This window comes from Typopeltis vanoorti, chromosome 16 (assembly GCF_054136105.1).
Source record: "Typopeltis vanoorti isolate ZY-2024b chromosome 16, IOZ_Tvanoo_1.0, whole genome shotgun sequence".
Classification (NCBI taxonomy): domain Eukaryota; kingdom Metazoa; phylum Arthropoda; class Arachnida; order Uropygi; family Thelyphonidae; genus Typopeltis; species Typopeltis vanoorti.
The window spans coordinates 45,186,617-45,213,330 of record NC_143564.1 but is presented as its reverse complement, the minus strand read 5'-3'; the positions used below and the strand labels follow the sequence as shown (position 1 = coordinate 45,213,330).

General features: G+C 36.7%; 1 protein-coding gene across 1 annotated transcript in view; it reads right to left on the bottom strand.

Moving 5' to 3' along the window:
* Positions 1-26,714, bottom strand: part of LOC150097985 (apoptotic protease-activating factor 1-like) — a 313,888-nt gene that overhangs the window by 68,310 nt on the left and 218,864 nt on the right. Inside the window, exon 10 of the mRNA XM_090406652.1 lies at positions 25,362-25,487. Coding sequence (XP_090262778.1) covers positions 25,362-25,487 — 126 coding nt within the window. The remainder of the gene's footprint in view (positions 1-25,361; positions 25,488-26,714) is intronic.

Below are 26,714 nucleotides of genomic sequence, written 5' to 3'. Positions count from 1 at the left end.
CAGATTAGCGAGATACCACTGTATTTAGAAAGGAATCTCAAATTATAGATGGCAGTCCATGGAAAAATACAATGCTTTGAATGTAATTTCACTTATCAAAAGACTGCTAAGAAACACAAATTCATTAAGTGAGAGATGCCTGTATTTAGAATATTTTTTTTTCCCCTCAATGATAATTATTTATTATTATTATTCCTGACACCTCCAGAGAGCCCAAAGACTCATCGAGGGAGGGCACCTATTCCGCAACTCTGTCTCCACCACTCAATCCACCAACTATACCACCGGCATCTACCGCACTACTACCACCATTACTATTTTCACAGACAATCACAAACATCCATTCCCACAGCGGGATTCTAACCCGCAGCCTTTTGGCTGGATACGCTAACCACTCGGCCAACTAGGCCGGCATTTATAACTAGCTAACTTATTATTTATTCTATATAATGCTTAGAATGGAAAAGGAACTTGTTTAAAAAATTCGCTGCATAATGTTTAACAAGGTTTGCCTTTTATTGAGGATTATTTTATAGAAGTACACTTTATCATGTGTTTTTCTTTTATCGCAATGCATTGTACTGAAAAGTGGTTTTATTGCAAAACTAGTATATTAGAATTTATTCTTATCCTATTGTACTGCACCATTTTGTTTATTCTTTTGTTATCTTGCATCAGTCCTGTTGTGGTATTTAAAATAAATATCTTTTTAATCAACTAGATGGGCTCTTTCCCCAGATTTATGTAAATAGGTGCTTCATTAGTTTTGAGTGTATATCATATCAGTGAGAGAGAGAGAGAGAGTGCGTGTGCGTGCTGTGCTGTGTATGTAATAGAGCAAGATAAAAACAAATAAATTTTTACATGAAAAAATATCCTTTTACTCATTACTATTATTTTTTTACCTGTCTGTAGATACAAAGTTAACATCTTATCTGTGAATCATACAGCCAACAGTTTAAATAAATCGACTGTGTAATTCACAAAATCAACAGTTAGAGAAATTAACTAACATAGTCCTTAACTTCAAAATGCACACACTTCAGTACAATTCTTGAGTAATCTAAACCTGTGTTTCTCAAGGGAAATAGAATTTACAGCAGCAAATGTTCTTTCATGCAGTCATATCTAAAAGGCAATGATAATCTAGGCCTTTATTTGTAGATTCAGTCTATTTAGGCAAGAACCAAAGGTATTAATGATTTATTTCACAAAGTCTAGTCATCAACATAAACATAATCACTTTGGAACGTTGCTTTTCTACTTGACAGTTATTAGATATATAATCATTCCCTTCAATCCAGTCACAAACATTTACAATACATTTTTCAAGAGAAACTAAATAATAATGATAACACAGATAACCAGTACAATAATCTATTGCTTATCTGACCTTCAAAACAACAGCCCTTGCATGTCAACCAATTTCTGTATAGCACTATGTAATTTTACTGCAATTATCCAACCCATCAATGATCGGAATTTGACATTCTGATAATTGAGGGGTTGGATAAATGGTAGTTTACTTTCTTTATTTCTTAAATCAAGCATAAGCAATTTTCCTTTTTCTACTTTTATCATAGTACAGTATACTATCATACTCCGTATTTTCAATCATTTCAACTGTTTGATTGATATGATAACAACAGGACATAATAAGCAGTAAAGAGCAGTTCAATCAGGGCATACTCAGTACATCAGTGAGTGGCACAACCAAGGCAAAACTTTCTTTTTACTTAATGTCTAATTTACATACTTGGAAGAAAGCAGCTACAATTTTAATTCTGATGACACAAAATGTATGTACATTTTGCTGTTTCTTCTTATGCTACTAAATAAAATGCTACTTTCCATCAGTGACTTTAATGGTTTTACTAGTCTTTTATTGATAATAAAACTACAAACAGACTAAAACATCAACATAATAATATTCACAGATACTTTTTAATAAAGAAATTAACATAAAATTTCTCACACAATTGATGTAAAGGCATTTAAATCATCTTTCCACTTGACTTTTTTTTTTTTTTTTTTTTTACTGAGGATCAATCATCTTATAAAAGAGCACTTAATCAAAATTTTTATCACAATGCACTTGAATGTAGATCTTTTTATTTTACAATGCAATGGCACTGACGAGTGATTTTTATTGCAAAACTAATATATTACAATTAGAGCAACCTTATCAACATGCTGTATCATGTATTTATTAGCAGTTAAAATTATGAAAAGGAATTTGAAAGAAGACCAAAGAAAAGACTGTGAGAGACAGTGAAAGAGCACTGAAAAAACAAGAAATAAATTATATATGACAAGAAATTAAAAGTTATTTTATTCTTTACCCAGGCACAAATAAACAAAAGCTTGCATGTCAGGTACTTTAATGACTACAGAATGATAATCAGTTCACTTATATGAAAACTGCACCATAATGCATAGATCATATCTTTTCAGGCACGGATATTACCATTTATTATAGGAAGGATCACTACCTAGGCTGTTTTCATAATTATTGTGGTGAAAAGTGGAAAGGTATTTATCGTAGGCCCAGATTAGTATGAAAGAAAGGGGTGAGAGAGCTTGATAATATTAAAAGAAAAAAGAAGATAGATGATAAACCTCAGCTCTAAAATCACACAGCCAAAGGCTATCTTTTTTCTGTTTTTCATCAGGATGACACAGCTGAATGACAAAGATCAAATAGAACACAAGCTAGAGTGATTGGTACCCAGTGGTTAGCCTTTACTGCCTGGGATTGCTCACTAGTCATCCCAGTAGCTGACCACAAGGCAAAAGTGAATTAGGATGGATCAGTGTGAAAAACCTAACAATATATATATATATATATATTTTACTAGGTGTCGCACTGATATGATCGTCGGTTTGTCGAGAGCTCCTGAAAAGATTAGTAGTATTTTGTGTTATCATTAGCAATTTTACTAGAATTTTACGTAGTATTGTTTGCTTTTTGTGTATTGGTGTGTCTGTGCGATTTTTGTGTTTTCTGTGTTATTTTAATTATTATTTTTAAGATAAGATAGCATGCATATGGCACCAATAAAAAAAAAATGGCGGCCATGTCGCCATATTTGTTTAAGAGTTTTGATGTAAACGAGTTTAAGCAATGTGCTGTCTGTGAGATGTATGCTTTGCAAAGAGCGGTGGGAGTCTGGTTAGATGGTGATAGCGGAGTTAATATGTGCAGAAAGTGTAAGGAGAATGAGGATCTCAAGTGTGTTTCGGGTGGCGAGAGTGATATCATCGTTAACGATAGTCAGAATGTAGAAAATGGCGGTGTGATAGAGAATTGAGAGGTAGTGCCGGATAGGTGTGAGAGAGTCGTTGAAAGTGTAAATGAAGGTAGAAATACAGAATGAATGGATGATTTGATTGATAATGAAAATGGTGAGATAAATGTGAGTAGTGAAATCGCATGTTTGAGTGGAGCGATATACAGAGCAAAAAGGCAACTGGAGCGTATGGAAAAATGTGTGATGAACGTACCGACTAATAAACGGCGAAAGTCTGTTATGAAAAATAACAGAATGTTCGTAAATATCAATAAAATGAAGGAGCAAGTGCTGTATGGGGATTCGCTATTAAGAGGTGTGATAGTTGAGAGTTTGACGAAATCATACCAGCTAGGTGCGAACATAAAGGACGTCAGCGAATCTATTCGAGTGCAAAAACAGAGGGTGAAAGAGATGATAATCGTGGCAGGAACAAATGATTTGAAAGAAGACAAAATGGAAATGATAGAGGATCTGAGGGAATTACTTGAGGTAGCAAAAGAGAAGAGAGAGAGAGTTAGGATGGTGAGTATTTTACCGCGGTATGACAGTGAAGTGTTTAGAAGGAGGGCCATAATTGCCAATGACTTTATGCGTGGGTTATGCATGGAGAGTGGTGTGGAATTTGTGGATGTGTGGAGTGAGTTCGATGGGCGAAAGGATTTATATAAGATGGATGAGTTACATTTGAATGGAGTTGGTGTACAGAGGCTTGAAAAGTGTTGAAGAATGATGTGGAAGTGGATGTACAGACTCAGGGAACTAGATTTATTAAGGGGGGGGGGAGAGTAGATATGCAGACATTTGGGAGGCAGTCGAGTGTATGAATGAGTATAATATGCCCGAGTGAGTACGAAGGACAACAAATCAGAATGGGATAGTTAGTATAAGGCATCAAAGTAGGGATGGGGCTAATGGGCTTCTGCAATTCATGTACACTAATGCCAGGAGTATTAGGAACAAGAAGGAGGAGTTTTTGACCTTGGTTGGCATTTCCAGGCCACAGGTTGTTGGTATTAGTGAAACATGGCTGACAGAAGATGATAAAGCTAGTGGGATTGAATGCGACGGGTATAGCGTGTTCAGGAGTGACAGGGAGAATAAAAAGGGGGAAGGAGTGTTATTCATGATAGCTGATGAGTTGCAGCCAAGGAGTATAGAAGTTGAACTGCAGGATAGAGAAAAGAGCACATTTGAGGCTGTTTGGTGTGAGATAGAATCTAGCAGAACAAAATATACAATTGGGCGCTGCTATAGACCAGGTGATGGAATAGATGGTGGGGATAGTATGCATAGGCAAATAGAAGAAATGAGTGGAAGAAGGGTAATTATTATAGGTGATTTCAATTATGGTAACATTGACTGGAAAGAGGAGAGGGCAAATGGGAGGAAGGAATTGGATTTTATGCAGTTATTAAGGGACAACTATTTGCGAGAGCATGTAGTGGAAAATACTAGGGGGCAGAGAGTGCTTTACCTAGTAATTGCAACTGAGAATGTGGCTGTAACGAACATGACCATGTTGCCACCAATTGGTGAGAGTGACCATAAGGTCATGACTTGGGAAGTGGCTAAAGGAGTGGAATTTACAATTAAGACAGGGTACATGTGGAATTACCGGGCTGGTAAGTATGACAAGCTTAGGAGTGTGTTGGCTCAGTGCCATGGCATGTAAAACTGCAAGGGCTGGATGTTGATAGTGCATGGGAGGTGGTTAAGAAGTGTTTGCAGGAGGCAATGGTTGACTGTATACCAAGAGTCCGAATAATAAATCAAGTAGGGGTTAAATGGATGAATAACACTATTAAGCTTGAGCTGCAAAAAAAGAAACAATTGTGGAGGGAATTTAAGGAGCAAGGTGACCAGCAGGCGCAGGAACAGTATAAAGCTCAGGTCAGGATGGTAACAAGGATGGTAAGAAAAGCAAAAGCGGATTAGGAAAGAAAATTGGCCATGCAGGCTAAAGAGAATCCCAAACAGTTTTTTCAATATGTTGCAAGTAAAAGGAAAAATGTTCATGGCAGAATGATTTTAAAAAATGTTGAGGGTAGGGAGGTAACCGAATCAGTCGATATAGTGGAATTACTGAGTGAGCACTTTGCAAGAGTATATCATCCAGGTGGTGACATTGCAGGAATGGAAGAACCAACAGCTTATACTGGAATTGTGATGAATGAAGTAGAGGTAACTAGTCTATTACAGAACCTCAATGTCAATACATCTGTGGGATTGGATGGTATACCAGCTCGTGTCGTACGTGAAGCAGCTAAAGAATTGTCAGTGCCCTTGACCATTTTGGTTAATTTGAGCATCGGGTTTGGGTCAGTCCCAAGGGGGTGGAAAGAGGGAAAAATAGTTCCGCTAGATAAAGGTGGTTCCAAGGCTGCTGTTGAAAATTATCGGCCAATCAATATAACAGGAATCGTTATCAAGGTCTTAGAGAAAATAGTCAAGAGGAAAATACAAGATTCGAGAGATGAAAATGGGATACTGTATCGGGGACAGCATAGTTTTGTGAAGGGTAGATCATGCCTCAGTAACTTGCTCACGTATTATAACACAGTGATGGCTGAACTGGATAAGGGTAATGGGTTTACAGTGATTCTACTGGACCTTGCTAAGGCCTTTGACAGGATACCACATGGAATTCTAAACAGTAAAATGCAGCATATGGGGATGGATATAGGATTGGTGAGATGGATAGGAGGGTGGTTGACGAAGAGATATCAGAGAGTGGTTAATTCAGGAGTAGAGTCCAAAAGACGGCCTGTGACTAGTAGTATGCTGCCACAAGGATCTGTTCTTGCACAACTGCTGTTTAATTTGTTCATTAATGATATAGGAAAGGATCTGAGAGGAAAAGTTCATTTGTTTGCGGATGATGCAAAGTTGGGTAGGGCAACAGTGAATGCAGATGATGTCAAAATTTTGCAGGATGATTTGGATAGATTGGAGGTCTAGGCTAAGGAGAATGGATGTCAATTTAATGTGGCAAAATGTAAGGTTATACATTTTGGGATGAAAAGATTAGCAGCAGTTTACTACACTGGTGGAACTGTACTCCAGGAAATTGATGAGGCGAGAGATTTAGGCGTGTTGATGGATAAGGAGTTGAAGTTTAGGGGGCACATTGCAAAAGTGGCTAAATCAGCTCATCCAATCACTTGTTTGTTGAAAAATACTTTGACAAGCAAGTTATTGTTCCTCCGTACCAAGCCTTGATAAGACCTCATCTCGACTACTGTGCCCAGATTTGGTCACACAGGTTTCTTCTTGATGGGGAGGAGGTTGAGAGGATCCAGAGGCGAGTGACCAAGATGATAACAGGTCTATGGAATGAACCTTATGAGAACAGATTGAGCATTTGTGGGTTGCAGAAATTGGTTGATAGGTGGAAGAGGGGAGATATGATTGAGACATTCAAATTACTGAAGGGGTTTCTATAAGATTAATTCAGAAGATATTTTTGAAAACAGGGCTGGTGGTGGGAGGACTAGGAGACATCCATGGAAGCTGGGGCAAGAGTGTGATTAATAAGGGTGTTAGAGCTGGGTTCTTTACTTTTAGAGTGCTGAATGAGTGGAATAAGCTGCCAGAGTCTGTAGTGGATGCTGTGACAGTGACTGAGTTTAAGGCAAGGTATGATAGATACTGTGTGAATGTTGAATAGTTGTGATGAACATGATTTGGGGCCTCCCTCAATGAGTCTAAGGACTCCCTGGAGTTGCCCGTAATAATAATAATAATAATATTTTTACATGCAAAATGTCTGTAATTAAATTTAACTATTGCAAGTCGTTTCAAAATTCTATGGTAAGTCAATTTCTTTCCTTGGTCCACTGAGCTTGTATTAATGAAAAGCTCCTTTCAACACTGGCAGATATTTTCCTTATCAAAATGCAGACATGTACACATAAATGCTGATGTATAGTAACTCTATATACCCAGTAACATCGAGGGATATCTGTACTCTGTCTTACTTCTGCTCAGTCTCATACCTCTCTCTTCCAGTACTTTCCAGTTTAGCTGCCACTTCTTCTCTTGATTCTGAACACAGCATGATGTCATCTGCATACAACATAGTCCAAGGGGCATCTTCTCTCACCTCCTCCATCACAATATTAAACAGGAATGGACTTAATGCTGACCCTTGATGCAAGCCAACTGTCACTGGAAACTTTCTGTCTCTCCCTGGCAGATCCAAACTCTTGTCTTCACATTTCTGTACATCTCCTGCACCAGCCGGACATATTTCTCCGGTACCTTCTTCTCCCTCAGACACCTCCAGACTTCTTGCCTTGGCACTCTATCATATGCTTTCTCCAGATCAGTAAATACCAGAGAGAAGCTCCCATTTCTTCTCTCAAAACTTTTCCATCATCTGCAGTAACCCAAAGATAGCATCTGTCGTCGATCGACCAGGCATGAAGCCAAATTGCTCCTTAACAATCTCCACCTCCTTCTTCAGTCTTCCATCAAGAACCCTCTCTAGGATTTTCATTGTGTGGGACATCAACTTTATTCCTCTGTAATTCTTACAGTCTTGTGCATCCCCTTTACTCTTGTAGATGGGGACAAGAGTACTTTCCCTCCATTCCTCAGGTATATTTTCCTGTTGCCAAACTTTTATTAACAGGTCCCAAAGCAGGTCAATTCCCTCTTCTCCCCCCAGTGCCTTCCAAGTCTCCACTGGGATCCTGTCAGGGCCCACCGATTTTCCATTCTTCATGCTCTTTATGGTCTCCTTCACTTCCCCTCTACTAATGTTCTGCACCATCCCCTCATAAGGCTCCCCATCTTCTCTGTGAGTCCTTGCATTCTCTTCAATCAAAAACCCTTCAAAGTATATTCTCCATCTGTTTCTTATATCTGCATCTCTCCTTAATACCCTTCCTCCAGAGTTTTTGATCTGCCTCACATGTACATCAATCCTTTGATGCCTTATTTCTACATTTTGCCAATCGATAAATCTTTCTCTGTCCTTCCTTTGTTTCTAATTGATCATAAAGGTCTTGATATGCTATGGCCTTCACCTGTGCAACAACTCTCTTGGCTTCTCGCTTTTTCTCTCTGTACTCTTCTCTGTCTTCTTCCACTCTTGACTCGTCCCACTTCTGCTTTGCCTTCCTCTTAGCTGTCACTGCTTCTTGTACATTATTATTCCACTACCAACCCTCCTTTTGCTCTCTAATCTTTCTGGATATTTCACCAAGCACCTCAATTGCACAGCTTAGAATTGCTTTTGAATTATGTCTCCACCAATCTTGTACACTTTCTAGTCCATCCAAAATCCTCTCTAACACATTCTACCTAAAAACAGTTCCTCACACCCTCTTCTTTTAAGCGAAACCACTTAATTGTCTTCCTCCCATGGCTTCCAAATGTTCTTATCTTTGACCTTATTTTAAAGTCTGCGCACAGCAGCTGGTGTTGCTGTGTCACTTGATCTGTTGGGATTACCTTACAATTTGTTGCTGCTTTAAGTTGTTTTCTTCTAGTCAAAATGTAGTCAATCTGAACTGGTGTTGCCACTTCTAAATGTTATCAAATGCTCTTCCCTCTTACAGATAAAGGAGTTATGGGAGAGATTGACTTCAATTTGGATTTGTATAGGTCAAATTTATTTGAAACTAAGTAAGAAAATACCAACAAGTTTCGCCTACTTAGCTGTATGGCTTCTTCAGGGTAAAAATAGATGTAAAACAACTTAAATGATAAAACTGTTCACTAGAACTATTAATGAAGGAAGACCCGAATACAATTGTATTTTTTATTAAAAAACAGAAGAACGTGTACATAACACGCATGGAACCTGTAGGATCTCACTTGTTATGTAGGAACGTTCTGTAATTAGCAGCAAGATTTAATTCTGGCAAGCTTAAAGATCTTATGAGGGTCTTCCAAATCTTTGGAAATCCTCCTCTAAGTAGGGCATGGAGCTTTTGTCCCATTCTATGATATGGTTTGTCCTGGAGAAATGAAATGCTAACCCTGAGTTGTCTTCTCTGTTATTGTTTACATCTACTATGTGTTCCTATTTTCAGATTTCAAAACTTCTAGAAGTCTGACCAATATAGTTTAATCCGCATGAACATGTTGTAGACTCCGGCATATTTGAAGAAAGGATGACTGTCTTTCAGAGATCTTAAGAAGTGGCGAATGGTCTTTGAAGGTTTAAAAGCCACTCATATTCCATGTGGCTTGAAGAGTGTAGCAATCTTATTGGAAACTGTCCCCGTATACGGAATCGCGATAGTGGAATTATAATGTATTTCTTCAGGATGTTGTTGTGGGGGGGTCACAGAAAAGTATCTTGTGGATCAATTTTCTTGGGTAACCATTGTTTATAAGGTTTTTTGATATCAAGGATAGTTCATCTTTGAGGTCTTTATCTTCTGTAGTGATGAGAGAGGCTCTATTTTTTAGCGTGTGTATGATGCTAAGTTTCTGAAAAATGTGATGTGAAGTGAAATGCAAGTATCGACCTGTGTTGGTTGGTTTGTGATAGACCCTCATAAGATCTTTAAGCTTGCCAGAATTAAATCTTGCTGCTAATTACAGAACGTTCCTACATAACAACAAGTGAGATCATACACTCTCCATGTGTGTTATGTATGCGTCCTTCTGTTTTTTGTAAAAAATATAATTGTTTTTGGTTCTTCTTTCGTTAATAGTTCTAGTGAACAGTTTTAGCAATTAAGTTGTTTTACATCTATTTTTATCCTGAAGAAACCAAACAGCTAAGTTGGCAAAACTTGTTGGTATTTTCTTACTTAGTTTCAAATAAATTTGACCTATATAAACCAAAATCGAAGTCAATCTTTCCCATAGTTCTTTTGGTCAAAAATAACTTTTTTATCATTAAGAAAAAGGAGTTCACAACTGCCAGATCAAACGCTATTGCGAAGTTAAAAATCCTCTCTCCTTCCTGGCTCATCCCTCCCACTCCATGGCCACCATGCACCCTTTCACAGTCCCTATTCTGTCTCCCTATGTGTCCATTCAAGTCTCCTCTCACAATCACCATCTTCTTTAACCACACCCGCCCTTGATGCAGTAACCCCTGCCCACTTCTCGCAGCTGTAGGGCGATGTGGCTGCGTGTCGCTTAAGGGGGTACACCCTAGCCCTTGTATCACTTTCATTTCGACTCATTTGATCATAGTGGCGCCATTCATCATCTCCGAAAAGAAAAAAAATTCAAACAGGCACCATCAGTCAAAATAATTGCCATTGTTTTCTGGGAGCGAAAAGAGATACTCATTGATTTTCTTCAGATAGAAACCATTATTAATTTTCGTGTTCACTGTTTCCACTAAATCTACTGTTCACTGTTTCCACTAAATCTTGCTCTTCTCCAAGACCCAGTTTCATTCGCATGATCCTGTCATTCCTCCTACCCACCTCCAGTACTTCCCCTTCATTCTGCCACACACCAAATTCAGACACCATTTCTTCCTTCTATATTCGCTCCAGAGTAGAACAATTTATACCCGTCTCCTAGTTCTTTCGCCTTTTCCCCCTTCCACCTTGTCTCCTGCAGCATAAAATGTCCAACTTCCTCTTTCTAATCATGTCTTCCACCTCTCTTCTCCTTCCAGTCATGCTTTCAACATTCAATGTTCCCACTCGCAACACTCTCTCCACTTGCTGGGCTTGCTTCTTAAACCGCATCCACCCTTGATGCGGTAGCCCTCGTCCACTTCTCGCAGCTGTATGGTGATATGGCTGCGCGTCGCTTAAGGGGTGCACCCTAGCCCTTGTATCACTTTCTTTTTGACTCATTTGATCATGCCATTCATCATCTCAGAAAACAAAAAAAAATCAAACAGGCATCATCGGTCAAAAAAATAATTGCCATTGTTTTCTGGGAGCGAAAAGAGATACTCATTGATTTTCTTCAGATAGGAACCATAATTAATTTTTGTGTTCACTGTTTCCACTAAATCTACTGTCACTCATTATAGCGGATCCATAAATCTTACACAGTTGTTGGTAAATATTTGCAGCACTACTGTATTCCACAAACAAAAACTGTATTACATCATGAACTTTGCAACTGGCAGGATTTTTTTTTATTACAGCACTCATCATAAATGATAGAAGACAACAAACAATAATGGAAGAAGTAAAAATGATCAATATCTACCTAATGAGTCACTGTATGCCACTATGCATGCGCAATGACCCACCCCCCCATATCTTATTTGGTGGTAAATCTTGAACGGACCATACTCTGTAGACATGTCTCACGACTATTTATGAAGGCCTGCATGGATTTGTAAAGGGCACTCTTGTTTTAGTAATCTGGTTACCTTTTACAATAGAGTAACAAAAGCAGTGGATGAGGGTTAGGCATACACTGTCATTTTTGTGAATTTTTCCCAAGACATTTGACAGGGTGCCACATAACAATTTATTTTTAAGTTGCATGGATATCAGATTACTGGATTGGGTTGGTGACTCTCCCTGATATCAGAGAGTTGTATATGGGGAGTGATATCAGATAGTAGGAAGGTTCCACAGGGTTCAATCCTGTGACCATTACAGTTCAACTTTTATGTCAATAATATTATCACAGCACTACAGGGAGATCTGCAGATTTGCAAATGATGTGAAGCTTGGGAGGATTTTATGAAAAGTGTGGATGTTTTGGCTCTTTTAGAGAATTTGAATAAAGTGAGCAAATGAATGGGGATGTCAGTTTAATAAAACTAAATATAAGATTTTAAAATTTGGGATCCATAGATGGGATGCTTCGTACTCACTTGGTGAAGTTATATTGAAAGAAATAGAGAAAACACAGGATCTTGGGGTGATTGCGGATAGAGATTTGAAGTTCTGAGGATATATTGCAAAGGTTGTGAAGACAGCTCAGAGAACTGTGACCATGACAGATAAAGGTGTGCTGGTCCCATTGTATAAAGCTTTGAAGAGACCACTGGATTTCTATGCTCAGATCTGGTCACCAGAATTTGAAGGGGATGAAGTAACTTTGGAGAGCATGCAGAGATGGATAACAAAAAACGATATCAGTAGGAAGGTTACAAGTGGAGTTCCACGATTCAATCCTGTGACCATTATTGTTCATTGTATCAGGACTATATAACATTGATTATGAGGATATACTGAGGGCCTGCAGACTTCAGCTTGGTGAATTAGAAGGCAAATGGGGGGGGGGGACATGATTGAGACATTTAAGCTGTTGAAATGTTATTATTATATCAACACTGAGATGATTTTCGATATGGTAGAATGAGAGAAAGGAGCAAGGACATGGGACTATCCCTGGAAGTTGCAAAAGAAGGTGGTGAATAAAAGGGTAAGAAGTAAGTTTTTTTTTTGTATGGAGAGTGACAATAACATGAAATGCATTGACTGAGATGGTGGTGAATGTGTAGACTGTGGATAAGTTTAAAGAGTGGTAGGACAGGCTTTGTGTTTATGTTATCTTCCATGGTGTCACAAGGCTCCAACAATGAGCCTTGTGACTCCATGGAAGTGAGGAAAATAATAATAAATTTACACCTGCATTCATGTACAGATCCAAGTTTATATTGTTGTCTCCTGTTGTTTTTCATCTTATCTGTTGAATTTTTTTAGTTCTGACATCATAATATTTTCTGTTAGATTGCTGTATAAAATTTTCCTTCTTTATTATCATCAGTCCAGAGATTCTGAAAATAAGTTAACCATTTTTCGATTGTTTGTATTGTTTGTATTTTTATAGTTTGAAATCTATTGTTTGTATTTTTACCTTTTCTTTTCTTTCTTTGTTCGTGTATTTTATTATTCTATAGGTTTTTAGTTTTGGCTTAGTTATATCCTTTCTCAGTTCAGTTACAAAATTGTTCCATCTCTCTATGTTTTTTCCTTATTTCTCATTTTGTAATTGCACTTTTTCTTTTGTACTATGTTTTTGTTTCTACTGTCTTGGAACTGAGCAATTTCTGAAAAAAAAAAAGTGAGCAATAACTCTTTTTTTATTTATTTTTATTATCTTTTCTATTTCTTTGTCCTAGTTTCATAGTCCTCTTTTTTTATTCCATTTACTTTATTCCTATAATTTCTGTTTCTGCTTTTGTCAGTATTTGTTTCAAATTTTCACATTCCTCTTTTATGTCATTTGATTCATGTATTTTTTCTGTTTTTAAATCAGTGTATTTCTGATATTGTTACCTACTATGGGGATCTTGTAATGAAGAAATTTTGTAATTCAGTTGATAGTTATTTTCAACTTTATTTATTTTTAGTCATATTAGTTTAAATTGAAATTTTGCCAACAACATAAAATGATCAGAGTTTAATTCAAAGCCTGAATATACTCTTATATCTAGGATTAACTTGGCGAATTTAAAATTTGCAATTATGTAGTCAATAACAGACTTATATAAATAAACATGGTCAGCCAGAGGATGTATTTCTTTATGTTTAAATACAAGATTCGTTATTCTCATATTACAAAATCTCATAGTTTATGTCCATTTTGATTACATGTATCTTCACCAAATCTCCCTACATTTGTTTTGTCTTATATATGTTTTCTATTCTGGCATTTAAATTCCCTGCTAAGTAGAAAAGCTTTTTTTTTTATTTTTTATCTATGATCTTCTGCAGTTCTTTGTAAAAGATTTTCCTATCTTCTTCTTTTCCCCTTTTCTGGTGCATATGCCCTGCTTATTGTTATTTGACCTCTTAATGTTTTGAGTGTAATTTCTATTAGTCTTTCAGTTCAGTAGTTATAATATGCAATACTGTTCTTCATAGATTTGTGCATCATTATTATGATACCTGCTTTTGCCCTTTCTTCTTTTTTAACTCCATGATAAGCTTAAAGGAAACCACAACAGGTATTGACATCAAAAATGCACTTAACAAAGCTTTATTAAATGCTCAATTACCATTGCATAAACTTGTTAGCATTGCAACAGATGGAGCACCAGCTATGGTAGGTCAAAATACGCCTAGTTGGGCAATTGACACACGATATCAACTATCCTGAATGTCTCTTTATGCATTGTATCATTCACCTTGAGCATTTAGTAAGCCAACACTTCAAGTTCAACAATGTCATAAATTGCGTTTTAGAAATTGTGAATTTCATTCAGACAAGTGCAGAAACATACCGTGAATATAGAAATTTTGAGGAGCTGGAGCGTGAAGAAAAGCAAAGTGACCTTTAATTCAACTATATTGTAAGATGGCTATCAACTACCCAATCTTTTGAATAAGTTTGTTTCTCTTTTTGAACCAATCATTACGATTTCATGAAAGAAAAGAAAAAGAAATACCCACAACTAGAAGTTGTGGGTATAGGATCTCATGTTCTTTACAGATGTAACACAACACCTTCAATATTTAAATCTGGCACTTCAATGAAGGAACAAAGTTATTAAAGAACTTGCCCAATCAGTTTTCAGAATAAAATAAGCTTTTTCAAACAGATCTGGCAAAAAAGAAATTTGAGTACTTTCCCAACCTTAAATTAAGAATAACTGCATTTCCTGATGTAGAAATTAAACATAGTACACTGAAACAATAGGAAGGAAACTTCATTATCAAATTCCTCACATGTATCCTCAAGGGGTGTACAGGATATGATAGTACCACATGAAAAATTTACATCATTACTAACTTCCTGTCTACAATTTTCCTCCAAATTAGTCTGTTACTTGTCAAGACTCCAACATTATCAGATATTATATTTCTATCATCTAAGGCACTTTGTACTGTATCAATCCACCTATATCTTGGTCTTCCTCTGGGTCGTTTTCCTGTCAACCTGGCAGAGAACACTTGTTTTGCTAATCTTTCCTCGCCCATTCTGTTTAAGTGACCATACCACCTGAGATTAGCTCTGCTAATGCATTCCTGGATGTTGACAGTGTCAAGTTCTTTCCTAATATCATCGTTTTCAATATGATATTGCCATTGATGCCATCTGTTCAAGCCTCAAATCCTTCTCAGGACTCTCATATCTGCAGTCTCTAGTCTTTGGTCAAGTATTTTACTTCTGACTCAGCTCTCAGATCCATAAGTTAAAACTGGTTTGTACACTGTCTTCTATACAGCTAATTTAGTGCTCTGACTAATTTCTCTCTTACTACATATGAATTTATTCAATTGACTTCCTACCATACCAGCTTTGTTGATTCTGTTGTCTATTTCCATATTTAAGTTACCATCTTCACTAAAAATCGTGCCTAAGTAGCTGAAATGTTTTACTTGTTCCACAGGTTCTCCGTTCACAACGCAGTTGACATTTTCAATGATTCTACCTCTTTTCATTGTCTTTGTCTTTTTATTGCTGACCTTCATACCATATCCATTACAACAGTTATTCAATTTAGTTAGGAAATCTTGCAAACTTGTAGCGGATTTATTTAGAAGTATAACATCGTCTGCATAAAGCAAAGAGCTGACATTAACATCTCCAATTCTGATATCAAGTTTAATACCACTTCCCTTCATAATGTGATCCATATAGATAATGAATAACAGAGGGGATAACGTACATCACTGTCTCACACCAGATTTAACATTGAACCATCTTCCTTCAATTCTAACTGCTGACTTATAACTCAAATAAAGGCTGAGTACTGTTTGATATAATGCCCCATTGACACCATATAACTGTAGAATATTGAATAGCTTCTCTCTTGGCACCTTGTCATATGCCTTTCCCAGATAGGTTTGAGAGAAACTAAAAAAGTTAAAGCCATGTTTTGAATTTCTTGTGAATCCTTTTGTGATTGATGTCATCAACGATGGATGCCCTGTTGTTGCACCTTTTACCACAGATGTTGCTTCAAAAGAGACAGAGCTTATTGAGCTGCAGGAAGATGTGGGTTTGAAGCTAGTATATAAAAGCTCATCTGTAACTGACTTTTAGAAACAAATCCCAGAAGCAAAGTACCCCAATCTTCAGAAAACTGGCTTCTGAATACTCTGTTTTTGGGAAAACTGTTAATCTCTCTTCTCTGCGATGAAATTTGTCAAGTGAAAACATCGTGCTATCCTCACTAACAGCCACCTCAGTGAGCTTCTCACTGAGGTGGCTGTTAGTGAGGATAGCTTTGACAGCTTTGACATCCTACTAGCCAAATTTTAAACTATTCACTGCACAAATGAAGACTCAATCAAAGACTTCAATGAGTAGAGAGTTCTTCTTTGGTGAGTAGGACTACCATATAGTCGTATTTTTTTATTATTTATAAATAATAAATTTTATAAATTTTAAAATAATATTTTCTGCAGCTCTTGAACATTTAAAAATGTATGAAAAGTATTATATGCTTTTCATATAATGTTCTTTGGTAATAAGAAAAGCTCTTATTACCAAAGAACTTGCCCACCCCTGCAATAGACCTATTGCATTAACTAGTAGAATCTGTAAAATTACTGAAAGAATCACACACTCCAGACTCATGCACTGGCTCATAAAAAAAATAAGAAAACTAATTTCTACCAAACTGCCTATAGAGCCTGTCCTTCAACAACAGATCAATTATTCTACTTCTGCCAAACAATTATAGACTCATTTCAGGAAAAACCAACAAAAAAAGACAACTGCCATATTCCTTGATATGACTGCTGCTTTTGATCATGTTTAGATCAAAAAATTAATACAAATAGTACATAATATCAGAATTAGAGGAAATGCCTTAATCTGGATCGCTGACTTCATGAGAGGAAGAAAGATCAAGGTCAGAATCAATGAAGCAATATCCAGAGAGTGGAGAACCTGGGCTGGTGTTCTCCATGGCTCAGTACTCAGTCCCTTACTATTCCTTTTATACGTCAATAACTTTCATCTTTACTTTACAGAAGACACAAAAATAGCTTGCTATGCAGATGATATGGCCATCTGACACACTAGTGACAAAATTAAAAAATCGGAAGAGATTCCAAACAAATCCATGAGAGGATTAGAAAAATGGTCAGATCAACTTAAACTCAAAATCAACTCAGATAAAACAAAACTAAGCACCTTTAGCACAGGCAGGAAAAATAGACATTCCTACAATCTCAAAGTCATGCTCAACAACAGGCTAAGTGAAAAAGTTGCAAATCCAAAATGCCTTGGTATTATGCTAAATACCTTTTCAATATATTTACGGAACAAACTGGGGCACAAAGCCAAAAATTCTTAAAACTACTTACACTACACTAGTAAGACCAATAATAGAATATGCAGCATCTATCTGGTCACCTTCTGCTTCACTGGTAAAGGAAAAATTAGACAAAGTACAAGCAAAAGCATCCAAGATTATCATTGGTGAAGTCTCATCCACTAACAACATCAGAGTCCAACAGGAATGTGAGCCTGACCTGATGGAGGACAGATGGAAATTTGCCACCATAAAATTCATAAATAATATCAGAAGTTACCAAAGGGATCATAACTCCCTAAAAAATTATGAACATTGGAATCAAAAATGCAGACTTCACAGATCATCAACTTTATAATATGATGACATCATCAGGTAGGAAATAGGCCTTGATTATCTAAATGCATACATAAGCAAAGAACCTCTATTTTCCAAACCTTTACCTTTTGAAGGTAAAGGTTTGGAAAATACCTCCATAAATCTAAACCTTACCAAACTCTGTACCAAAAAAAAAAAAAAAAAAAAAAAAAAAAAAAAAAAAAAAAAAAAGAAGTGCTCAAAGAAAAAGGCCTAAATACTATCGACTTTCTTTCATCCTCCAAACAAGTTACCTGTTATACTATGATTATTGGGGACGCTGGTGCTCTCCTTCTACTCCTGAAAGGTGAAAAACTTTCAATAAAAGTTGGATCTGGGAGAAGTGCTTCCAATTTTACCAGCGACCTCTATGCAATAAATAAAGCACTCAAAGTCTACTTAAAATTATCATCATCTCAACAATCAGAGGGAATTATAATTTACAGTAACTCAAGATCAGCTAGGAAGGCAATAAAAAATGGCAATACCAAGCCTCACCCAAGATATCCATGAACTCTTAAACCAACTAAAGTGTTGAGAAAAAGTTGCATTTTACAATGGATTCATGCTCACATGAACATTGATTATAATGAAGCAGTTGATAAATTAGCAAAACAGGCCAGAAAACTTAACTAAGAAACTGACATGATAACTCTTGCTGATGCTAACACAATAGCAAAATCTAAACTAATTCCACTAAAATCAGGGAGATACAACACCAAATTCCTGAAATTAATGTTGATAGAAAGAGCTCCACCATGATAGCAAGACTCCGAACAGGACATCTTAGAGTAATAAAGATCAATACAGATGGTATGAGAACATACAGAAACTGCAATAACTGCATTAATACTGAACTGACACTGCCTCTCATTTTTACCTGTCCAGCAATTACAGCAGGCATACAACCAATAGACCCTAATTCCGAACAACAACTCTATACGAATAAAATCTTCGACATAGCCAAAGCAGTTCAAAGAGCATGGAAATAACTAAGACTCCTCAAAAGACAAGACAACAATTTCTGCTACTAGAACTTCATATTGTTTTACAGCATAACATTTTGGTTTGGTTGCAGTTACTTGGCTAAGCTAGACTAAGCATTAACTGAATTTAATTTCAGGAAGATTTGGTATCAACTGTTTAACAAGATGCAGTATCAATTTATAAACAACATTAATTCGAGAAACACACTAATCAAAACTATGTTAATTTAGAGAATAATGTGTGTGCTCGATTATTCACTATTCGTGTATGTAATGGTATACAATGGAATAATGAGATAGATTTTTTATGGAAAAACTGTAAACAGAATTGAGTCAAGTAATACATCATTTTGGCATTAAAATGTGCTCTTTCAAACTAATAAGTGTGCTGTGATAACTTTATCAGTTCTTGCATAGATATTGTTTGAGTGAAACCATGTTAGTGCCTTGTGGGAAGAATTTGAAAATGAAACAAGTGACGATAATAGTAGATCTGGGCAAATTTTCCTCAGAAACATTTAATTATCTTAAAATGGTATACAAGTGTATCTCAAAATGGTGAATAGTTCATCCTATTTTGAGATGGTAGGAAAGCAACACAAGATGATCATGACCAGGAATGCCTTTCTCACTTCAGACTAATGGAAATGTGGTGGGAAAAGTTCATGAGCTCATCAACAGAAATCGCCATCACTAAGATGATTGCATAGAAATTAAATATCGAAAATAATGAACAAACAAGATGGCTATTGCTGCATGACAATGTGCCTTCACAATTTATACATTAAATATGAAACAGTTTCACACTTACAAATCTGCCACAGTACTCAAACACCGACCACATTCAGTGGATCTGGCACTAGTCCAACTTTTTTTTTTTCCCCCTTGAAATTGAAACCAAATTTAAAGGATATCACAATTTGAACCAGTGAATTTTTTCCATGGAAATATAAATTAAAGATGTCAAGAAATTATATTTTTGGTTTCATCCTTTATCCAAGGTATGCAAATAAAAATTTGCTTTTCCATGGAAAGTTTTTCATTTTCAGCAATAAGATTATCCATTTACAGATAACTATAATATAATTAGTGTGCACTATTCACTTTGCTGAGAGCTCTATCTTTTGTTTATAACATCTGTTACAAAAGTAATTGCAAAATAAGTTTAACCTGTGGCTTATCTCAGTATTCAATACACCAATACATGATCCAGAAGTGTGAATGTCAAGATCAACTGCATATATTCAGATGCCCACCAGCAGAATTCTGCAAATTTGTATGAACAATGTAAGAATTGTATTGAGTTAACGGGAGATCATATTAAAAATAATAAACAATTTGTCTTCCTGTACTGTTTTTATTTTTAAACAAATGTTGTCTTGTTAATGGGTACATTATTATTATTAACATCTAACCTCCATGGAGTCAGAGAATCATTGTGGGAGTTACTATTGCACATAATGCTCATCCATGTCTTAAAGTGATTGAATACATCCACATTCACAACACATTCAGACAATGCATTCCACTCACTAACCACTCGTTATGCAAAGAATTCTCCTCACTCCTCTGCTCATATCCTACTTATACACTTTCCAGTGATAGCCTCTTGTTCTACTCAGTCTCACATTCTATGAAAAATCTTTTCCATACCAACCTGATAACAACCCCTGACCAGCTCATATATTTAATCATACCCCATCCCTGTCCTCCTCCTATTCAAGAGGATTTGCTATTTACATTCCTGCAATCTGTCCTCGTACTCCACATTCCAAAGGCCACTGACCACCTTTGTGATTTTCTCTGGACCCTTTCTAACATATCTTCATCAACATGAAAACCCAGTGACCAAATCTGTGCACAAAAATCCATACTAGGCCTAATCAAGGCCTTACACAATGCCATCATAACCTCCCTATTTCTATGTCAGGGTCCTCCACATCATTGCCATTATCTAATGTGACATCTTCACAACTTGTGCAATGTGACTCCTGATTTTCAGGTCCTTAACTACCACCACTCCCAAATTTCCCGTCTGTTCTACCTCATTTAAAGTTTCTAACCAAGTGTATACTTTGCATTCCATAATTGTTACCAAATTTCAAACCTTACACTTTGCAACACTGAACTCACAGTTACACTTACCTGTCCATTCATGCAATTTATTCAAGTCCTCCTGTAAGGCTGTAACATCAGGGTGACTCTGCATTGCTCTCACTAATTTTGCATCATCTGCAAACAGCTGCATATCGCTAGTTAAACTCATCCCAACCAATATCATTAATATACAAACTGAACAACAATGATCCTAAAACTAACCAATGTGGCATGCCAATAATGACCTTTACCTTTCAGGATACTGCATCCCCATATACAACTTTCTGATACCTATCTGACAGCTAGCCACCGATCCAACTCAGAGTCTGTTATCCAATTCCATCCGTTTCAATTTATTTAACAGCCGGTTGGATTGGCAATCTTTCAAAAGCTTTTGCAAAATCCAAATATACCCTCTCCAAGGTATTTGTCACCTTGTTAATAAAACATGACCTCCCTTTAACAAACCCATGTTGATAACCACAGAGAATACTCATCATCATCATCATCAAATTCCTGACATGTACCCTCAAGGGGTGCACAGGATATGATAGCACTACATGAAAAATTTACATCATTACTAACTTCCTATCTACAATTTTCCTCCAAATCAGTCTGTTACTTGTCAAGACTCCAACATTACCAGATCTTATATTTCTATCATCTAAGGCACTTTGTACCGTATCAATCCACCTATATCTTGGTCTTCCTCTGGGTCTTTTTCCTGCCAACCTGGCAGAGAACACTTGTTTTGCTAATCTTTCCTCACCCATTCTGTTTAAGTGACCTGAGATTAGCCCTGCTAACGCATTCCAGGATGCTGACAATGTCAAGTTCTTTCCTAATATCCTCATTTTTAATAAGATATTGTCATTGATGCCATCTGTTCATGCCCCTAATCTTTCTCAGATCTCATATCTGCGGTCTCTAGTCTTTGGTAAAGTGTTTTACTTCTGACCCAGCTCTCAGATCCATAAGTTAAAACTGGTTTGAATACAGGTCTTGTATACAGCTAATTTAGAGTTCCGACTAATTTCTCTCTTATTTCATATGAATTTATTTAATTGACTGCCTACCATACCAGCTTTGTTGATTCTATTGTCTATTTCCATATTTAATTTACCATCTTCAGTAAAAATCGTGCCTAAGTAGCTGAAATGTTATACTTTTTTTTTTACAGGTTCCCTGTTCACAACACAGTTGACATTTTCAACAACTCTACCTATTTTTATTGTCTTTGTCTTTTTAATGCTGAACTCATACCATATCTATTACAACAGTTATTCAATTTAGTCAGGGAATCTTGCAAACTTGTAGCGGATTTATTTAGAAGTATAACATTGTCCACATAAAGCAAAGAGCTGACATTAACATCTCCAATTCTGATATCATGTTGAATACCACTTTCCTTCATAATGTGATCCATAAAGATAACGAATAACAGAGGGGATAATGTACATCCTTGTCTCACACCAGTTTTAACATTAAACCATCTTCCTGTACTTCCTTCAATTATGACTGCTGACTTATAACTCAAATAAAGACTAAGTATTGCTTGATATAACTGTAGCGTATTGAATAGCTTCTCTCTTGGCACCTTATCATATGCCTTTTTCAGATCGATAAAACTTAAATACAGATCTTTGTTATATTCCCATGCTTTCTCAACTATTTGTCGTAAAGTGAAGATCTGATCCTGACAGCCTCTATTTGGTCTGAATCCTGCTTGTTCTTCACCAAGCTTTTCTTCCACAATTCTTCTCAACCGTTTCTCAAGTATACTTGCATGGATCTTGCCAGGAACACTCAGTAGGGAGATACCTCTGTAATTCTCACATTCAGTTTTATTTCCCTTTTTATATATGGGTACTATTAGAACTATACTCCAATCATCGGGAATTCGTCCATCTGTCCAGGCTTTCTGAACTATGCAGTGCAGCAACTGCAAGACTTTTATACCACCATACTTCAGCATTTCTGGTCGAATATCATCTACTCCTGCTGCCTTTCCACATTTCAAGCCTTTGATGGCTTTTTCTACATCAAGTATGGATATGTATTCCTGACAGCGTGCATGGTCAGAGTTTTTTTTTTTAACTATGCTGCCATCACTGCTTGTTTCATTTAGCAGTTTTTCAAGTAATTACTCCATACTTCAAGGATATCTTTTCCTCCTGTTTTCATGTCACCTTTATCATCTGTAACTCCTTTCACAGCACTCTTTCCTACATTCTTAAGCTTCTTCAACAACATCCAGAATATTTTACCACCTTCATGATATTTATTTTCTATGTTCTTGCCCAAGTCTTCTCATGACTTTTGTTTAGCTAGTTTTACACAGTGTTTCGCTTTCTTACATTTGTCTCTGTATTCTCTAAGAGCAAAAGCTGACTTATTTGCCAGGAACTTTTGATATGCTTTCTTCTTTTCCTTCACTGCCTCTTTAACTTCCTGTGTCCACCATGGAGTTCTGATTTTTCTAGACAGTTCTTTGCAGACAATCTCACCACATGCCTCTCTGGCTGAATCAATCAGGGTTTTGTTCAAGGCTTGCCAGTGAATCTCCAAGGTTTGGTTCCTGTTCTCAAACTCTTTCATTTTTTCTTCAATAATCTTTGTGTATGTTAGTCTACAGTTCACATCTGAGAGGTGCTCAACTTTTATTCGCTTTAAAACTTTCTTACATGTTATTCTTTTCAATATGAAATTCAATTTTATTCTGCTTAATTGGAAGCGATCACTAAATAGTGATCGCTTCCAATTTCAATCCTCTGTATACTCTGGTGTACTGCACCAGGGAGAAAACATCACTATCAACAATAACATAGTCAATGAGACTTCTCTTATTCCTTGCCTCTTCTCTCCATGTGAATTTGTGCATATTTTTATGTTGGAACATGGTGTTAGTAATAACCAGTCCATGTCATGAGCAGAAATCCAACAGGTATTTGCCATTATTATTAGTTTTGCTCTTTTCTCCAAATTTTCCCAAAATATTTTTGTGTCTGACAATCATTTCCTACTCTGCTATTTAGATCCCCAACAAGGAGCAACTTTTCCTTTTTCATTGTGTCAGTTGCTTTTTCTAAAGGATCAAAATATTCCTCCACTTCTACCTTAGTAGAACCTTCTGTGGGACCATAGGCACAAATAAGTCTCATTGTCCAATTCCCCATTCTCATATTTGCCCACATTACTCAACTTGAGATTGACTGCCATTCAAGAAGATGAGCTTTGTATTTTGTGTTGAATACTATGGCTACTCTGTCTTTTCCTTGAGTGAAAAGAAGGAGTAGCCATTTCCTACTAGATCATTTCCTGAATATAATATTTTGTATTTATTGCTCAGAAAGATCTCGCCAGTTTTTGTCTTTTTTGTTTCAGTCACCCTTATTATGTCAATCTGGTACTTATCTAATTCTTCTGCTATCTCCATTTCTTTGCCATTCAGGCTTCTTATGTTGATAGTACTGATCTTTAACTTTGGTGATGTTGAGTTGGTGTATGTTTTCAGATTTGTTTCAGTAGCTGACTTTTCGCTGTTCGCCCTGGTTCCCTGGTGAAAACAATGGGGGCCTTGTTTAACCGGGCAATGCCCCAGCCGGCATGAAATTCTGTCATGTTTTACTATCATTGTTTTGTATTTTGGTTTAAGCCAATAAGAATACAATTTAGTCAGTTAAATCCCAAATTGCCAGCCCATCCTCGTTCGTTCAGTATCCAGGTAGATGCCGAATAGGGTGCACCACGAGAAGGTGAGGATTGGACATTAGGTCAGAAGCCCTGGTCAGTTCTCCGCATTCCTTTAAAGGCTATGTGGAGGTCTCTTCTCAGTTATAAAGCTTTGACCCTTAAGCACCCCACAGAGAATACTGCTGTTATCAATCCATTTCTATATCCTACTTCTCACCAATCTCTCTCTAATAGTGCCTTCACCACAACTTCAGATATACAGAGTGGCCTATAATTTATGGCCACAGCCGTATCACCACCTTTATGCAGTGGAACAATTTTACCTTCATTCCACTCCCTTGGGACCTGTGTTGTTATAAGACTCTTATTAAATAGGCATGCCACTGCCTGTATTAATAAAATGAAATAAAATAATAAACAGTTTATAATTCACAGTGAAACACTAAAGCACAGAAGATTTAGCAAGCAACATTGTAAGAAAGAGCTCATAAAAACTGCATATCAGTTGATTCATAGGAGCATCATGTTACAAAAACTGTCATTTTTAACAATATCATGTTGCTAATAAAAATGGAGCAATGTATAAATGTGCATTGGTCCTAAATGAAAAGCATTGTATGAGTGCTATCATAAAGTGAAGTGCTGTAAGGCAAGGTATTACTGTACTAACAAGTTAATCGAGTAACTAATTTATTTTGCTCTTGTATGGTGATGTCAGATTAAAAAATATCAAATAGGTTTATTATAATTAATAACAGCTGACATCTAAACTCTCCTAATAAATGACTATATATATGTTAGACTCTTAATGCCTTAACTGAATACTACCTTTACATATCCGTTTTTAGTACCATAAGCCACAGTAGTACAGCTTGGGGACAGACAGCAAGCAGTAATTTCTTCATGTTCAGGGTCACTTTGAACTCTAAAAATGCCTTCTAGTCCTTCCAAAATCTTTAAAAAAAAATTACCACTTTACAAGAAGTATTCTTTGATCAACTATCAATAGATAACAGAAATATAAAAAAAGTAAATAATCTAAATAGATTATATATAACATATTCCTTAGAAACTAATGATCATAACTGGCAGTAATCCTAATGCTTTTGCTGTCAGTTACCATATCATTCTGCTGAAGTCAGTGGGAACACTTATGAGCATGCCAACAAATGCATTTGGATATGCTATCCACCTGACTGGAGAAGAGATATTCTATCCACATGGACAAGAGACTGTGGGTATGAATCATACTCTGTAGCAGGAATGTTTGAGTGTTTTTGTGAGGTGGTAGATAAATTTCATTGACCAATGTGAGATCATCAGACTGCATCACATCATCCAATAAATTGTCCCTGTTTGAGCTTAGGAGAATGATTTCAGATCACCTAACCCTTATCTACTATTCTAATAAGCTTATAACTATGTGGTATGTGGGATTATTATTATTATTATTATTATGGGCGACTCCAGGGAGTCCATAGACTCATCAAGGGAGGCCCTAAATATCATGTCCACACAACTATTCGACATTCTCACAGCATCTATCATACCTTGCCTTGAACTCATTCACTGTCATAGAACCCACAACAGACTCTGGCAGCTTATTCCACTCATTTACCACTCTAAAAGTAAAGAAGCCAGCTCTAACACCCTTACTAATCAACTCTTGCCCAGCTTCCATGGATGTCCCCTAGTCCTCCCACCACCAGCCCTGATTTCAAAAATATCTTCTGAATTAATCTTATAAAAACCCTTCAGTAATTTGAATGTCTCAATCATATCTCCACCTCTTCTGCCTATCAACCAATTTCTGCAAACCACAAATCCTCAATCTGTTCTCATAAGGTTCATTCCATAGACCTGCTATCATCTTGGTCACTCGCCTCTGGATCCTCTCAACCTCCTCCCCATCAAGAAGAAACCTATGTGACCAAATCTGGGCACAGTAGTCGAGATGAGGTCTTATCAAGGCTCGGTACGAAGGAACAATAACTTGCTTGTCTCTGCCTGTCAAAGTATTTTTCAACAAACAAGTGATTTGATGAGCTGATTTAGCCACTTTTGCAATGTGTCCCCTAAACTTCATCTCCCTATCCACCAACACTCTCAAGTCCCTGGCCTCATCAATCTCCTGGAGTACAGTTCCACCAGTGTGGTATACTGCTGCTAATCTTTTCACCC